Here is a 17,942-nt window from a genome sequence, read left to right on the forward strand (position 1 = left end):
CGGATATGTATATGGCCTTCATAAGTTAGATGTGGTAACCATTAAAATACTTTTAAAAAGGAATAATTTCAGAAACCTTCTCCAAAATTTCTAACGATTTCACTTAACATCTTTAAATTTAAAGTTTAAAAAATATCACTTACCTCTTTTATTTTCAAAGTTTTGTAACATTATCAATCCAATTTAAAATATATCATTAAACAAAAACTAATTTTGAAAAAGCAAAGATTATTTCATTCTAAAATTGTCCTTTTATTGTGATTCCTTAATTGTTCAATTTATATTTGATTGATAGTAGCATTCAACTCGAGACTCATAGACAAAGCGTCAGAAAACATATTGCTAATTACCTTGAGAAGGAATTTAATGTTCCTAGAGTATTGAAGACCATGGCACATGATACATTCCCTCTCCCTCTTTACTACCAGTGTTATGATACAGAAGGCAGAAAAGATCACAATCCTCACCAGGAGAAATGAGGGAATGAAGAACACTCCTCGGTGCTGATGGATGTATGAATATCTTTATTGAATCAGAGAAAAGTACAATGAAGTAGTTTTCGTAGTGGATTCAGAAAGAATGAGAAAAATTGATAATAACCAACCCAACTCCTCTCATCCCTGGCCCATTTATACTTGTGGCCTTCACAGAGCTTGTTACAATTTGATTCCGCCAATTCTAACTACCTAACAAAGTCGGTTATAGATTGATGCCGCCAAATCTAACGAACTAACTAATCTGCTCCATACGTGATGCAGTTACTATATTACCCTTGCATTATTTGCGTCGGATCAAACGCCCCCCTTGAGAAAGCCCTTGTCCTCAAGGGCTGAAGGTAGGGAATCTCTGGTGCAGGTCATGCCAAAACTCCCATGTAGCGTCTTCTGGAAAGGAGTTGCTCCATTGTACCAAGACCTGCGTAGCCGCCTGATTTCCCCTCTTAACCATCCTTCTATCTAGAATTGCGACTGGTTCCAACAACAAGTGTCCCTGATCAGTGGTGGTGGTTGGCAAGTGTGGTGCGACCGGCTGCTGTCCCACCTTCTTCTTAAGCAGCGATACATGAAACGTAGCATGAATCTTGGCATGAGCGGGAAGCTGTAGCCTATACGCCACCTTCCCTATACGTTCCACAACAGGGAAAGGACCGAAATACCTGGGGGACAATTTTTGACAGCTGGACGAGCGGAGAGAGTGTTGTTGGTACGGTTGCAGCTTCACATACACGAAATCCCCCACCTGAAATTCCCTATCCGTCCTGCGCTTGTCAACTAGGTGCTTCATCCGGTGTTGAGCCTGCTTGAGATGATGTTTAAGGATGTGTAACGCCCTTTCCCTAGCAGCCAAACTCCTATCAACTGCCTCCACCGAAACTGATCCAGGTAAATAAGGAGTGTGCACAGGGGGTGCCTGGCCATAGACAATTTGGAATGGGGTGGTCTTTATGGCTGAATGAAAGTTGGTGTTGTACCAATACTCAGCCAGTGGTAACCATGAGTACCAAGCCTTGGGGCAATCACTCGTCATGCAGCGTAGGTAATTTTCTAAGCATCTGTTCACCACCTCAGTCTGCCCATCCGTCTGAGGGTGATAGGAGCTAGAAAAGTGTAACTGAACCTTCAGCAACTTGAACAACTCTTTCCAAAATTGGCTTAAAAAAATGGGATCCCTGTCACTGACTATGATTTTTGGCAACCCATGTAACTTGAAGACGTGGTCCAAGAAGGACTGGGCAACATCCAAAGCAGTGTATGGGTGCGCTAATCCACTGAAATGAGCGTATTTGCTCAGCCGATCAACAACAACCAGAATAACATGTTTCCCATGGGAGCTAGAAAGACCCTCGATGAAATCCATTGAGACATCAGCCCAGATATGCTCAGGTACTGGTAAAGGTTGCAGTAGCCCAGGGTAGGTTGATAGATCAGATTTATATTGCTGGTACGTATCACAAGCTATGATAAAATCGTATACGTCCTTATACATGTGCGTCCAATAGAATGCGCTCTTAAGTTTATGATAGGTAACCAAAATACCAGAGTGCCCCCCAAAGGAGTTGGAGTGCCAAAGTTCTATCAGTTCCCTCCTGAGTGCCGTATCACCTCCCATGACCAACTTTCCCTTTCTGCGCAGCTGCTGATGGTCCCAACTGTAATGCCTGAGTTTAGATGTGTCTCCGGAAGAAAGTTGCTTAAGAAGCTCCTGAACCTTAGGATCATTTTCCCACGATTGCTGAGCCTTAGCTAGAAAATCAGTGCTGACCCCTATAAGAGCTTGGAGAGTTGCGGCTGGATGCGGTTGCAGTGACAAAGCATCTACTGTAATATTCCCAACACCATTCTTGTACTGTACTTCGTAATCGTACCCCATGAGTTTAGCCACCCATTTCTGTTGGCTAGGAGTAGAGATTTTCTGATCCATCAAGTATTTAAGACTCTGATGATCCGTCTTGATAATGAAATGTCCCCCCAGCAGATACGGCCGTCACTTCTGCACTGCATTTACCACAGCAAGCATTTCTTTCTCATAAACTGACATCCCTTTGATATTGAGCTGCTAGTGCCTTGCTAAAAAATGCAATGGGTCTGCCCTGTTGCAAAAGGACCGCACCAATACCATTGTTAGATGCATCCGTTTCTACTATGAATTCTCTTGAAAAATTCGGGAGAGCCAGTACAGGTGGAAAAAACATAGCAGACTTGAGCAGATTGAAAGATACGGTTACTCCAGCATGCCATTGAAAAGCATTTTTCTTTAGTAAATCAGTCAAGGGACGCGCCAACCTGCCATAGTCCTTAATAAACCTGCGGTAGTGACCAGTTAACCCCAGAAAACCTCTCAACCCCTTAATATTCACGAGTGTAAGCCATTGTTAAATGCAAGCAATCTTCTGAGGATCCGCACTAACTCCTTTATCTGAAATTAGGTGCCCCAAATATTCGATCTGGTTAGTAGCAAATGAACATTTGCTCCTCTTCACTTTGAGCTGATGATGGACCAGAGTGTCGAACACCATTGTCAAATGTTCCAAGTGTTCCCCCCAGGACTTGCTGTAGATTAGAATGTCGTCAAAGAACACTAACAAGAACTTCCTAAAAAAAAGGCCTAAAAACGTCATTCATGAGACTCTGAAATATAGATGGGGCGTTAGTCAACCCAAATGGCATTACCATGAACTCGTAATGTCCATCATGGGTCCGAAACGCGGTCTTAGGAACGTCATCCGAATGCATTCGGATTTGGTGGTACCCTGCTCGTAGATCAAGTTTAGTAAAGATAACAACTCCAAATAACTCGTCTAACAACTCTTCGATGAGGGGTATGGGAAATTTGTCCTTAATAGTAGCCTTGTTCAACTCCCTATAGTCTATACACATTCTACATGTGCCATCCTTTTTCTTGACTAAGACAACTAGAGAAGAGAAAGGACTGTTACTAGGTCTGATAATTCCACTGCTCAACATCTCTATCACCAATTTCTCAATTTCTCCTTTCTGGAATGCTGGGTACCGGTATGATCTAACATTGATAGGTGGCGCTCCTTCCTTGAGGTATATTCTATGGTCATGCGTTCTCGCAGGGGGTAATTCTACGAGCTCTTCAAACACTTCGTTGTAGTTAAGCAAAATCAGTTCAAGCTGAGATTGATAGTGAGTTACCTCCGCATCCGCTTCCGCCCTTAAGCAGCTCGGACTAACCTCCTGTGCGTCCATTTGTTTAGCAGAGATGAAGCAGAGCTGAGCCGAGTCAATCTGTTCGGGTTTGCTCAAAAGCTTTTGCATCTGCCTCTTGGGAATCAACTGAGTTCCTTGCTGTTTGAAGCCTCTTAATGCCACTTTGTTGCCTCTGTGTGTGAACTCCATATTTAGCTCCGCAAAATTTCACTTGACATCCCCTAACGTGGAAAGCCACTGCATCCCCAGAACTACTTCACAGCCCCCCACCGGTAGGACCAACATATCCCCTTCAGAATCTCGCCCATGCATCTTCCACCTGAATTGGGGGCACAGGTGTGTGGTCGTAAGAGAGTTGCCATCCGCTACCACTACCTTCACAAGATCAATCTGCGTTGTCTTAAGCCCAAGCTTTTTCACCACTTCTGGATGCAAAAAATTGTGAGAACTTCCGCAATCAATAAGAATACTAAAGGTCTTCTTACCAACACTGCCATGCACTCGCATAGTGCTAAAATTGGGGACCTTCAGACTACTCATTGCATTTGCTGATATTTGTGCCAGGTCACTCTCCATCATTGGTCCCTCTTCTTCTTCCTCATGATCTGTCTCCTCTGATGATTCTTCCAACTCTTCAACATACTCGATTCGATATAGCTGCCTTCTCTTACACTGATGGCTGGGGTCATACTTCTCATTACACCAATAACACAACCTCTTGGCTCTCCTCTCGTCTATCTCCGACGTACTTAAGAATCGAGATGGCTTTTTCTGCTCTTCATTCCTTCCTCCAAGCCTAGGTAGCAGGGGAAGATCGCTGGTACTGGTATTTCCTTGATAGCTGAAGCTGCCATTGCCACCCTTGGAGTAAGGACCAGAGAACTTCGATGGTCCGTTGTATCTACCTTGCCTTATCGAATTCTATGTTTTTGCTTCCTCTATTTTTGCTAATCCAACGGCGTGTTGTAGGTCTCGAGGTGTGAACATCCTTACAGCCAGCTGAATTTCCTCCTTCAATCCTCTTATGAAGCAGCTGACTGCGTAGGATTCGGGGATGTCCACTCTGTTTAGCAATTCCTCGAACACGTCTTGGTATTCCCGCACTGACCTCGTCTGTCTTAAGTCTTTCAGATCTCCCATGGGATCTCCCCAAACCTCGATCCCAATGCTTTCACGTACTCATCCCATGCTGGTGGATCTCTAGAAATTCTGGCTTTCATAAAGACCTGATGCCATTGGAGAGCTTTACCTTCTAAGTGCATGGCTGCAATTCTGACCTTCGCCTCGGATGGAGTCTCATCTATTTCAAAGAACTGATCGCATTTGTACAGCCAGCTCTTGAACCCTTCCCCGTTGAATTTGGGGAATTCTATGCGCGAGAATCTGGTAGGAACCTGATAGCTTCCTCCATAGCTATTCCTTTGATCCGTTTCAGACGCCTGCGGCGATCCGTGTTGACCTTGGCTCCGTTGATTACAAACTTCCAGAACCAAGCTTTTGAGAGCTCCGATCTCTTTCTCGAACTGCTCCTTCTGCTCCTTCAGCAAGCTCCTGACAGTCTCCTCGAACTTCCGGCTTTCCTGACCTCTAGTGCCTTCCGCCATGACTTCGTTCTCTCCGCGTTGCGCTAGGATAACCTAGCTCTGATACCACTGATACAGAAGGCAGAAAAGATCACAATCCTCACCAGGAGAAATGAGGGAATGAAGAACACTCCTCGGCGGTGATGGATGGATGAATATCTTTATTGAATCAGAGAAAAGTACAATGAAGTAGTTTTCGTAGTGGATTCAGAAAGAATGAGAAAAATTGATAATAACCAACCAAACTCTTCTCATCCCTGGCCCATTTATACTTGTGGCATTCACAGAGCTTGTTACAATTTGATACCGCCAATTCTAACTAACTAACAAAGTCGGTTATAGATTGATGCCGCCAAATCTAACGAACTAACTAATCTGCTCTATACGTGATGCAGTTACTATATTACCCTTGCATGCTTATTTGCGCCATATCATGTTATATATTTCTCCTCGATTCAAATAAAGGTGTAAATCAAATAGCGTGCGGCATACATTGCAAAGAAATAGCCTGCCTGGGGAATACATTCGCAAGAATAAAACTTGAAGGATCCACGAGTCCGCTAGGGTTATAAACGAGTCGAATCAAGTTTTTACCTAATCAGCTTGAGTTTCAACTTAATTTTACTAAACTCAATCTCAAGGAGCTCTAAAAGTAAAGCTCGAACTCGAGCTCGATTTCAAATTTGAGCCGAGTCGAGCTCGAGCTTAAAAAATAATAAAATAATTATTTTATTTTTAAAAAATAAATGAAGTAGTAATTTTTCTTAACAAATAATAAAATACTAGGGATATATATGTAATTTTACTATTAAAATAATATCTATATATATATATATAATCAAGTCGACTCGCGAGTTAATGAGTTGAGTATTTTTGAGTTCGAACTTAACTCGAATTCAATCAACACCGAGTTTGAGTCTAACTTTGACGTGAGCTGTTGGCGAGTGCCTTAACTCCTATGCAGTCCTAAGGCCCACACAAGAGATGGAGCATGTGGTTTAAGGTGTTGGGTTAAGTCCCGTAATGAGCGCAACTCTTGTGTTTAGTTACCATCATTGAGTTTGGAACCCTAAACAGACTGCAGGTTATAAGCTGGAGAATGGTGAGGATGACTTCAAGTCATCAAACCCCTTATGCCCTAGGCGTCATATGTGCTCAATGGCCAAAACAAATTTTATGTGTGACTTCTCCCCATGTGTTGTAAGTGACTGGGCCCACAACTCTGTCAAGGAAGGTAAGTGTAATTTTACAAAGCTCATGGGATGAGGTATAAGAAAATTATCAAAAACATCGGGGGAAGTTTCTGAAATTATCCCTTTTCCACCAACCATGCACTAGCTATTTCAACCTGGAGTTGGTTATTCCATCTCAAATTTGGTGACAATATGGTTTCTAATTGCCCAGAATTATGCACAAATGTTATGCCAAAACTAATTGAAAAAAGAACTTATATCACTCTCTTTTGAACGTATATCACAGTTCAAAAATGACAGGAGCTACTCATATTGTGCGGCTGTCAAATTGCTAATTGAAGTAGTGGAAATCAAAGAATTTGTTACATCATTTGAACTTGGATCACAAAACAAATCACTAGTCAAGGAACTTCTTGGATTCTATGATTTAGTTTGCTCTGCCATTGTTTCAAGAACTCAACAAGAATGAATAATAAAATATTAAAACGTGAGGAAATAATAAAAAGTTAAGATATGGAGAAAACAGCAAGAAAGATCATTGCTCTAATACCATGTCAAAAAGTGGCAATTTTATTTTTCCGATACCCAAGTGTCATGTACAACGGAGAATATATACAAAGACAAATTGTAAACTTCTAGAATAATATGCTAATTCTATCATTATCATACAACTAACTACTTCTATCTTTATATGTAGGAATATAAAAACTAATTCTATCCTAATCGTATAGCAGTTACAAGGGATAAGAAAATAATATGAGAGATAAAGAAAATAAAAGTAATATACGCTAACGTACTAGAATACTATGCTAATTCTATCCTTATCATACAACTAACTAGTTCTATCTTTATATATAGGAATATAAAATCTAATTCTATCCTAATCGTATAGCAGTTATAAGGGATAACAAAACAATAAGAGAGATAAAGAAAATAATAAGAGAGATGTACTCCAACTGAGACCGCCTGTACCAAGGCAGGAGAAGATGTTTAATCGGGGCTAGCAGTGGCTGTTCGAACTTCGAATTCCCCTAAGGCCATTGTCTTATTACAGTATCGTCACAACTTAGGCCACTAATTTGTGAGTTTTCAAATGTAGTCTGGCATGTATCTAAAGTTAGTCAGTTGAAAGCCACTGATTTGCGAGTTTTCAAATGTAGTCCAGCATATATCTAAAATTAGTCAGCTGAAAGATACTTGATCATACGAACTATCAAAATTGGTCAGTGGCCAAAATTGCAAATGCACCTGAGGACTGAGGTATATTATATCTTTTAGCACAATAGGGTCTTCGACAAATGTAACTTTTTGTCTATCTCAGTCAAGGTATTTTTCTCTTTTCCCCAATAATGTTGTTATTCAGTTCTAGGCCATAACAGCGTATAAAAGTTCTAGAACATTTACAATTCCAAAAATATTTTCTTTTTGATACCAATACTAGCACTTGAATCATTTCTTGTTGAAGTTATTAAAAATTTTGTGCAAACAACTCTAAAGAAGAGGAGTTATTCTACAATAATTGATGTAAAAAAAAATAATACTTAAAGTTTGGCTGCTGGCAAGTCGAGTCGCTCGCAAGTAGCTCGTGAGTGGATCGGTCAAATATTCGACTCGAATTCGATTTGATCAAATTCGAGTAGCACGATGCATATACCAAATCGAGTTCAAGCCTCCCTTTGTACTATTCGAGTGCTCATCAAGTAGCTCGATTACTAGTATATTATTTATATTATATGTTTATTTTAATTATGAAATAAGTAATAAGGGTTTATATTTTAGATAATTTATCATAAATTTTGTCTACTGAATAAAATTCTTAAATGTCAAGAAAAGTAATATTGTAAAAACTAAAAAAAGTATGCGACTTTGGTCCTAGAAGTTACTTTAGGAGTATAGCTGGAAATTCCAGCCATTTGTTGCGTGGTTCTAAATGAAAAGCAATAAAAAGAGGCTCTGTTCATTTAAAAATTCAATTTAATTCACTGAAATGGAATAATCAGGACAGTTATAGAAGTCCCTGTGAATAGGGCTGCAAACGAATCGAGCCGGTCGCGAGTTCGAGTATATATATATATTTTTTTTTAATTTTTTATTTTAATAGTAAAATTACATATATATCCTTAATATTTTATTATTTATTAAGAAAAAAATTATTTTATTTATTTTTTAAAAAATAAAATAATTATTTTTTATTTTTTCGAGCTTGGCTCAAATCGAGTCAAGCTCGAGCCCGAGCTTTAAATTGTCAGCTCGTCGAGCTCGAGTTCGAGTTCGAGTTCAATAAAAATAAGTTAAGACTCGATTCGATTAGGCCAAAACTCGACTCGATTCGACTCGTTTGCAGCCCTACCTGTGGATCTTCTGAGAGTTTACCTCTCAGTCATTTTAAGCATGCTAAAGCCAAGTTTTTGTTTTACTAGGAGCCAATTAAACCTAGATAAGGCTAATTCTGCGAAGTTTAAAAACGGATCCATTTTCGGAAAAGTTTGTGGAAAAGTTTTTTAGAATATTTTCTTGACACATTTTCGAAGCACCTTTTTCTTGCATACATCACATCGCTATAGTATATTTTTTTATCAAATTCAAATCCAAAATAGTAATATTCTGCTAATTTTATGATTCATAACCCTAGAAAATTTGCGAACTGTTGTAAAAGATCCATGCATCACAACTCCATTCTAGGGATAATATGCAAATCTCTTTCTTCCATGAAATGACCGGAGGCATTACTGCATTTTGGTTCTCGGACTTTTTAATTAAGAAGGAAGCTTAAGTGTGTTGTTGATTGTAAGCTTCTTATGAAATTGAAGAATATTGGAGGTATGTTTTGCTTCAGGCGAAATGAAATCAATCGTTGGACTAGCCATGCCCAAGTTGCCATAATTAATCAAAACAAAGTAGAATTTTCAACCATATTGAGTATTACAAAAAAAAATGGCTTATGCTAGTTACAAAAAATAAATTTGCAATGTACTCCTCATATTCTCAATAGCTTTACAATTCATATCCTATTAGAAACTTTGCTTCCTAATGTAATATTTAGAAGAAAAAATAACATTAGAAGAGGGCGAATTTGAAATATAAGGAGGAGACATGGGGATTAGAACTCAGAACCCCTAATTCCTAAGCTTCCTGTAGTAGTGTGTGAGTACATTATAATTCCATTTTTATTGCAGTAGCACGCAAATTGCTTTATTCCTATAAATTAGTTGAAACATCAACGAATTTTGGTTCTAATTATAAAGAAAACGTTTGCCTTTTTATTGTAATAATCTTGTGAAAATTGAAGAAAATTGGAGCCATTTGCTTCAAAAGAAATTAAATCAATAGTCCGACTAGCGATGGCCACCTCCTCCTGATTACTAATCAAAACCATTTGAGAGTCAATCCAAAGCATAATTGTGATGTCTGAATTTTTATTTTTTTACTTTCTTTTGTGATGTAATATAAACTGAAAAGACCCCTTGACCTGGAATGTTTTGCTTTTATTATTATTATTTTAATCCATAGTGCCCTCTTTCTCTAACAGTACTTACCAATTGGCCATGCCATTGAGAAGTGGATAGACAAAGAACAACCTTAGTCCTCATAGCCTCAAACGTACAAGCCCCGTGATAATCATCTGCACAATGCTCCAATGATAAATGTCGAAAAATTAACTAAAGCAATTTTTACTCATTATTTTCTTCTATATCTTTCTACATGTAAAGCCTGAGCCAAAGTTTGGTATTAAAAAAAATAAATCTTATATATATTAACGGTGTATACACTATCACGGTTGAATATACGATATATATGTAAAAATTGAGTTTCTATATATCATGTATATAATGATGAAAGTGTATACACTATTAGTGTATAGAATATTAATTCTTAAAAAAAGTGTCATTATTTGTTTTATCAAATATACTCTTTTAATATTTACTATTATCTATCCGCATTGCATCTATTAAACTTCTCATCCCCACGTAACTATTGAGTACAATAAACACACACAAAGACATATATATACCCTCCTCACCCCAAGCCTAAAGAAACTTCTAACGAGACAATAATTACCAACAACTTTTTATCAAAAAAAAACAAAAAGCAAAAATCGTCTATCCATATTCCTAAAACATAACCTCCAACAACTACTAAAAAGTTTAATTATATGTTTTAAAAAATTTTCCTTTAAGATTTACACACATATAGGGTGTGTCATTCCTACTAATTTATTTATTATATATAAAAGAAGAGGAGGGAATTTACTGTAAAGATTTTGTTATCACTTTATGTCCTTTCATATTTTCCAACGTAACGATCACATTGTCAAATCAATTTTAAAAAAATAAAGTTTGCGTTAATAATAGAAGACTTGTACAAACTTCATTCACTATAAATATTTTCGAGCGTGCATTTATATTTATCAGTGATGCTAATCATGGTCCCGATCACCTCGCCCTGCCCAGATTTTACGAGAATGAAAGATAAATCACAATTTCAGACGGTAACTAGGTAAATTTGAACTATTCATGGGAGCCTAATATGAGCTTAAATTTCAGATAAAAAGAAGAGCAAGAAACAAACGCAGAGCACCATCAATTAATTCTCCATGCATAAACACAAAATTGCGGATCATTTAACCTCAGGATTAACAATCAACAAATATTTACATATATATATATATATATACACACACACAAAACTATTCTTGCATCATCATCATCATATCTGAAGCAAAGTAAAAAGCAAATCAGAAAGTGTATTTGTTATTAATTATATACAATTAGATGAGTCATCATCTAATTAATTACAATCATCTCTGCTTAAGAGAGAGATTATTGGATGGTGAGGCGCCTGGCGCAGATGGTGCAGAAATACTTGCGTTTGGCCTTGAAGTAAAGAGGGACAAAGCAGAATCGCCATTCTTTCTCCACATCCAGGGCTTGAACCATCCCACCGCAGTATGGGCACGCGCCTGGTGCTATTTGCCTTGCCAGAACTCTTTCATCTTCATCACAGACGAATACCAAGCACATCTCTTCTCTGATCTAGCTCTCCTGTTCCGAATTGAAAGATCAATTTCTTCAAGACTGCGTTCGATAGTTGACCGGAAATTTGCTGGTTTTGGAGGAATGCTATAGCCTATAGGGGAAGAAGTTAGTTTTAAGTATTTTATAGAGAAGGAAGATGCGGGCGGAGGTGGGCCGGGGACACGGTGGAGGTGATGGGAATGGAATCTAGAATAGGGTGGTGGGGTCGAGAATTCAAAGGATGCTGAAGGAAAGAAACTGCTGGATAAGTTTGGAACATTCCAAATTCCAAATCCTTAGCGGTGAAGAAATAGGAGTAATTTATATTTTGTACGAAGAAGAAAATAAAGGAAAATATTATTGCCTTGTTTGGAAAGCCAGTTTTCACTTTTCACCAAAAAATTTCTACGTTTTTCGTGTACACGTTTCTCAATTACTTTTTTACCTCACATATATCAAATTATTACAGTATATTTTCTATAAAAACTCCAAAAAAATTGCAATCTAAACAATGTAAAATTATTTGCAATCCATTTTTTTGTTATTTTCACACTCAGCATTTGTTTATTATATAGTGTAATAATAAAAATAAGTGCAGATAACGTTTTTCAATATAAATTATCAGACCATAGAACATATCAAATAAATCTACAACTTGAAAATGGTGGATTAATGTCAAATGTAAAAGTTAGGACATAATTTAATCTGATTATGGTAAGAAACAAGGCCATTTATACAGGACATAATTTGGTCTGATTATGGTAAGAGAAAAGGCTAGCTGTAAGAGATTGTTCTCAGCATAGTGGATTTTTGCTTTTCCCCTTTCTCATAAGGGTCCATAGTCATTAATCATCATCACTAGCCCATTGAAAGAAATGAATACACGAGTCAATATTCAAACATGATAAGTGGAAGAATTATGGTGATGATAGAAGCCCAAATGGGCAGTCCTTTATTCTTTTTTTCTTTTTTCTTTTTTAGATTGCTGTTTTTGGGTCTGGTGAGGAGATTGGAGTTCCAATTACCAAATTCAATTATCATTACCTTTTATCTAAATTGACCAGTTGTTTACAACATTTTTCAGCTGGGGTTGCTATCAAAATCTTGTTCTTGGTACATGCAGAGCAGTAAACCTCAGTCTCTTGAATAGAGCAAGTTAAAGTCTGATATCTATTCGCTCAGACATTCTCATTATATCAGAGTAAACTTTGTCACCTCCCAACCCTGCACCAGAAGCCCCTGCTGCGACCCGCAGAACATCCTCAATGAAGGCCACATTGCCCATTATAGCGACATGTGAACCGCTTTCTAGTCCCCTGCCCTCCAGCAGACTTGTTGGTGCCTTGTGGTGGTACTCTCTTATGTAAGTAGCAATCCCAGATGGATTGAACCTTGTTCTCCCTCGCCAGCCTTTAGCACACATGAATCCCCCACTTATAACTGGTACAGACTCGTCACCATCCCCGAAGTACACTCCACCCTTCAAGCAGCTGTTACTTCCATCTGCTGAGCCATCGATTTGAAAGGGAATACTCTTGCACCTGTCTGAAGGAGTGAGCTTGTACACATAGGACCTTTCAGTGGGTAGTCCAGCACCGTATAGACAGTAAATCTCCATATCTGGAGCATTAGGTAACCTGAAAATTAAGAATTTCACCATATAGCCTGTCAACAAATTTCACCGAACACCAGTGGAAATGAGCTTTAATTACCTCCAACGATGGTAATTAGTACAAGTTTTGATTTCAACGCACAGGTAAAGACTCCGAGTCGCATTCAAACTTACTTGGTTTCTAGAGGATTTGACCAGTACTTGTAATGGTTATACTTGGGGTCATCCAAGTCCTCAGCAATTCCATGAGAGAATTGAGCCTCGGCACGCTGCATCAGTTTTGGAGCCACGAGGCGGAGAAGATCCATTACAGTTTCTGCTGTGTAGGCTTTGTTTTCAGCGACTCTTCTGATGCTGTCATGGCTCATCTCATTATATTCTGTCCATACCTTTCCACAAGACACACTGGCAGAGTTGGTGGAACTTCCCTGATTATATTTCAGTTGTATCATAAAGTATTAGTTGCATGTTCCATAAAAGAACAAAGTAAGATAGAAGACAATGACAAAACTTGCTTTCAAAGGTTGTGCTTGGTCGAAAGTTGAAAAATTAGTTCATTGAGTCAGTCCACGTATAAAAGCAACATCAGTGCCATTGCAGAATTTATCAGCAAATATTGAATCAGTGGATAGGGAGACAAGTCCCAAGATTAGAATCAGATTTGTCAATCCAATTCGGCCTCCCAAGACAATTCAAGAAAAGAAATTCTCAGGTAGTAAGACGTGCACAAGCATGCTTGAGGCATGCATCTCAATCAAGTACCAGTAATTAAAAACTTTACTCACGGATACATCATATGCCACCTGTATTGCAAAACTTTGTGACTCGTTTTATGATGTCTGAATACAGGAGTCAAGATAATTTTGAAGTGGTGCAGAGAAGAACATGGTCCACGGACACTACCTTGAAAACAAGAGGAGAGAATTGTGAAGAAGGCAATTCTGATGCGTTCTTTCCAAAAGATACAATCCTGCCATACTTTGTCAGCTCTTTTACATGGAAAGCCCTTCTGGAGTCACTGTTGTTGCCCTTATCGTCACTTGCAGAGGCTTGCAGCTGCCTTTTCTTCAACGAATCACATACATGTCCTTCTTCAGGTGACCAATCTAGGTTACCCCAGATAGTCTCTCCCCCTTTAGGTAACAAAGAAATGACTGAATCCCATGTTCGACCAACCCTCATAGCATGTTCCAGAGTCTGAAGGCCAAGAGTCTTAGAACTAAAAAGACCAGGCGCCATTGCTCTGCAAAATCAGGTTAAGAATTACCTACCACAATGACTGAAAATGACGGTTAACGAAAACATGCCTTTCATTAATCTGATTCTCTTTTTAGTTTTTGCTCCTCAGAAAAGTTGTAATCATTACTTGTGTAGTAGTACCATATATCAGTAGCAACCAAGGCTCTTTCCTTTCGCTTAGCAAGTGCCAGTTTTTTATTTTTCTTTGTAGTATAGAATTAATAGCTTCGCATCAGTAGATTCATTTCCTTTTTAATCTAACTTCACTGTAGATCCTTGTCTTGTTTTCTTTCTAAAAATTCACATTACTGAAAATTAAAATGCCTAAAATTGCTCCCAAACAGCCTTGGATGAGTGCAAGAAGACCAACCTGAGAAATGCAACATCTTTGCTCTCCGCAGACAATAAGCTGCCAACAGCCTTGGGAACACCAAGAAATGCTGGACCAATATTCATTATGGCTTTGACATGCTTGTTGCACCAATCAGGGCCACCACCTCCTCCCATAGGGGGAGGGGCTTCGACCCATTTAAGGAAATGCAGAAAATATATGACCCCCATGGAATGAGGCACCACTACCACCTTTTTTCGGCCATTTGTTAAATACATAAGCTCAATTTGGCTCTTTAATATACTAAGAGTTTGGTCCCTGATCTGCTTAGAGGCAATCATAAACTAATCAGAGAAAGCTCAATTACATTCAGCTCTTCACACTTTATCAGAAATCATGGACCTCTTACTGTAACAGCTTTAAAACGTATTTGCAGAAAATCAACCTAGGAGGGTCGTTGGCTGCTAACTCAAAAGCCGCATAATGAACAGTTCTAAATGATAGTATATATTAGAAAGCCACTTTGACAACAGTAAAAAAAAAAAACATGTCCATGCAGACAGGGCTACAGAATTTGCATCATAGCTCTATTTATTGCTACTTAATTCGTCTAGTATGGGACACGAAGGCATATGGGCAATAATAAAATAAGGCTTCCCGTCTAACTATTTTCCGAGTGTTACTAATATTTATTTTCGGGTGCAGCATTAAAAGGCATTAGTTCTGCACCAGCATCGCCCCTTCAATGATTTATGACAGTACTCCATATACAAATGCTTAAATTCGTATAATGATTGATGAACATACTATCGGACTGCTAGAGACCAAAACAGGGAGCAACTTTAGTCTAGAAATATCTGTCCAAAATATCATTGAGAATGACTAATTGAGGAAAACAGTACCTCAGTATTCTGAAAGGATAGCCTCCAATCATAAGCAGCCATATACATATTCTTACCCTCATAGCCAATTTTTGCCAAATTCTCGATTAGGTTAGCCCAAACAAAATAACCAGGAGCAAAATAGTCAGCTGCAACCAGTCCTGCAACAGCACGAACTCGAATTCCAGGAGGATCAAGCCCTGTTTCATTGTCCAAAGAGAGATGCTCCAACAAACATAAAGGCCTAAATTTCACAACAAATTCCCAGAACTGAGTGTCATTACCTCAATGTAACTTTCAAAAACCTCTAAAACTAAAACAAACAGAAATTCCGAAATGCAACTCAAACCTCTTGAATATTTCAGCAAAGTTACCGCCCCAAAGCCGCTTCCTAAACAGGCCTTCAGAGCAAGGCTTCCCTTCCCAGAGTTCAAGGCCTCCTGTAACAATCCCAGGCACCAAAACAACAGGGTGGAGAGCTGTCAAGCCTTCTCGTCTGAGTCTAGCACCAGGAGGTTCAGGCACTTTTAGCCCAGGCAAATTAGCAGTTAAGCAATTGAATGAAAACAGGATCAGCCACCAAGTAGTGCAAATGTATCCAATTATCCAACAACATTTATCTATACATCTCCATTGCTTTGGCTGCCTCTTATTCTTTTTCACTTGTGGCTTCTCAGAAACTTGTTCAACTGCGGAAATTGGACTGTCCTCTTTCTTTTCTGCCTCAGGAGCATCATGTGATTCGTAGCTCACTGGAGAACACTTGACAGGCACTAAAATGCACAGCTTCCTGAACCGAAGAATTGAAGCCATTGTACCAAAATTGGAATAACAAAAAATTTACACTCAGTTTACGCTTACTGACAGTCGAAAATTGATTGATCTAGAGGACATTTTATTGTCTTCGAAAACTTGCCAGGATACCTTTGTAGAAAAATATCATGTCATTTTTCTTGGGACAAGAATTGGAGAATGAGAGCATCAATTTGAGTGAAATTGATGGAAAATTTTGAAGAGATCAAGAACATCGCACAAGGTACAATGAGAGCTGGACGTGAAGATTGAGGTCAAAGAAAAGTAAATAGGCGTTACGGAACCACGAAACACGTGGTGGAAGCAAAACATAGAGGTGTCAAGCAGGGAGACAAGGGAAAAAAATACCAAAAATCTCATTAATCTTCTTCTTAAATTTTAGAAGTAAATGAAAATGCGGTCTGGGACTCTACTTTTTAACTTGTTGCGGTGTGATGGAACCAGAGGACTCATCACGTAGTTGCTCAGAAGGACACTTGTCTTGGTATTTGCATGCAAAAAAAAACTCTACAACCTCGTGTCAACGGCACTCTTTGGTTTTTATATTGCCCTCTTTCACGTGGGAGATTTCTCGGGCTACCGAGAGCTGGAAGGGGTGGTCAGGCGGGGGCTGAGTAATGAGTGCATAAAATGGGAAGAAATTTTATGGGTTCCGTCTGAAACAGTAAGTCCAGAGGTATGGAGACGGCTGAGGCCGAAAGCTACTTGTGGTCACTGTTCACTGTTCGAAGTGAAGAATAACAGTGAAGATTGAATTATTATGTGTTTCACAGGGAGAAAAGAATCCAAGGGAAGCAGTATTACTAGTGTTATTACTTACAACTATTAGCAGTTTGGACTTGCGACACCCTCAATCATCGGAAATTATAGCACACACTACGAAAAACACAGAATCCCAGACCGTCAATGGTAGTGCGGATGGCGTGGACCTGAAAGCTGAAAGCCCAATAGAGAATGTCACAATGTTACATATTCAGACAAACAAGTTTGCTGGCTGCCTATGCAATATTACTGTGTAGACGAATAAGAATAAACAATTAATTCTTCCTTGGAAAGAAATGATTTTTGGGCACCATGTTCAAGAAAAGATGGGGGGATACAGGGTGACCATGTCGTTTCTTTTTTGTGCAGCTGATTTCCGGGAAGCAGCAATGGTTTTGCTGGAAAAGAACAGTGTGAAATGTGATGAAGAAAGGGAATTTGTGGATTGGAATTTACGGCCGGAAAATGTATGTTAACAACCTCTCTGTCAACATTGTAAGAAAATTGCAGAAAAACATGTTACCAAAAATTTTTGATCTGAACTTTCTGCTTCATCATTAGCCTTTTCACAATTGCTTTTTTGCTGTATCGATCATGGTCCCCAACATTTAATGGACCTTTTCAGATTTAGAAGACATAGAATTATCAGTAGCCAATAAGCTACAGGCAAAAATTGATTGGATTAGTTCAGAGTTTGTGATTCTTTTACTAGGATAATTAATGTTGTCTTCATTGTTTTTTGCAGATCAGCAAGATTGTACTTGATTACTAGAAGGATTCCAATATAATGTGGAAGCACTGCCTCCTAGTTTTGTACTTAAGGTGAATTTTGGCAGATG

The 17,942-nt window shown here is 38.7% G+C and overlaps 3 protein-coding genes across 3 annotated transcripts; all 3 read right to left on the reverse strand.

The window, feature by feature from the left end:
- Positions 1-2,524: 2,524 nt before the first annotated feature.
- LOC113773068 lies at positions 2,525-3,863 on the reverse strand. The gene is made up of 3 exons (XM_027317600.1): positions 3,171-3,863; positions 2,965-3,050; positions 2,525-2,804 (listed from the first exon to the last, which is right to left on the reverse strand). The coding sequence occupies exons 1-3, from the start codon at positions 3,861-3,863 to the stop codon at positions 2,525-2,527; spliced, it is 1,059 nt and encodes a 352-aa protein (XP_027173401.1).
- Positions 3,864-11,174: 7,311 nt separating this feature from the next.
- On the reverse strand, positions 11,175-11,661 carry LOC113780988. Its single transcript, XM_027326803.1, has one exon. It carries the CDS (start codon positions 11,469-11,471, stop codon positions 11,271-11,273), a length of 201 nt encoding a protein of 66 aa, XP_027182604.1. The 5' UTR covers positions 11,472-11,661; the 3' UTR covers positions 11,175-11,270.
- A 947-nt stretch (positions 11,662-12,608) lies between these two features.
- On the reverse strand, positions 12,609-16,341 carry LOC113751814 (putative phospholipid:diacylglycerol acyltransferase 2). Its single transcript, XM_027295970.1, has 6 exons — positions 15,878-16,341; positions 15,550-15,772; positions 14,687-14,970; positions 13,972-14,320; positions 13,252-13,505; positions 12,609-13,102 (listed from the first exon to the last, which is right to left on the reverse strand). The coding sequence occupies exons 1-6, from the start codon at positions 16,339-16,341 to the stop codon at positions 12,622-12,624; spliced, it is 2,055 nt and encodes a 684-aa protein (XP_027151771.1). The 3' UTR covers positions 12,609-12,621.
- Between the last annotated feature and the right edge of the window lie 1,601 nt (positions 16,342-17,942).

Source organism: Coffea eugenioides, chromosome 1 (genome assembly GCF_003713205.1).
Source record: "Coffea eugenioides isolate CCC68of chromosome 1, Ceug_1.0, whole genome shotgun sequence".
NCBI lineage: Eukaryota > Viridiplantae > Streptophyta > Magnoliopsida > Gentianales > Rubiaceae > Coffea > Coffea eugenioides.

Coding starts and splice junctions, on each gene's coding strand:
- LOC113780988 (XM_027326803.1), bottom strand. CDS start 11,471: ATGTGCTTGGTATTCGTCTGTGATGAAGATGAAAGAGTTCTGGCAAGG.
- LOC113773068 (XM_027317600.1), bottom strand. CDS start 3,863: ATGGAGTTCACACACAGAGGCAACAAAGTGGCATTAAGAGGCTTCAAA. Junction 3,051..3,170: donor ATGGACATTACGAGTTCATG/GTAATGCCATTT, acceptor TCTAATCTACAG/CAAGTCCTGGGGGGAACACT. Junction 2,805..2,964: donor CAAAGTGAAGAGGAGCAAAT/GTTCATTTGCTA, acceptor TCACTACCGCAG/GTTTATTAAGGACTATGGCA.
- LOC113751814 (XM_027295970.1), bottom strand. CDS start 16,341: ATGGCTTCAATTCTTCGGTTCAGGAAGCTGTGCATTTTAGTGCCTGTC. Junction 14,971..15,549: donor TATCCTTTCAGAATACTGAG/GTACTGTTTTCC, acceptor GCCTCTAAGCAG/ATCAGGGACCAAACTCTTAG. Junction 13,506..13,971: donor TTGTTTTCAAGGTAGTGTCC/GTGGACCATGTT, acceptor AAATATAATCAG/GGAAGTTCCACCAACTCTGC.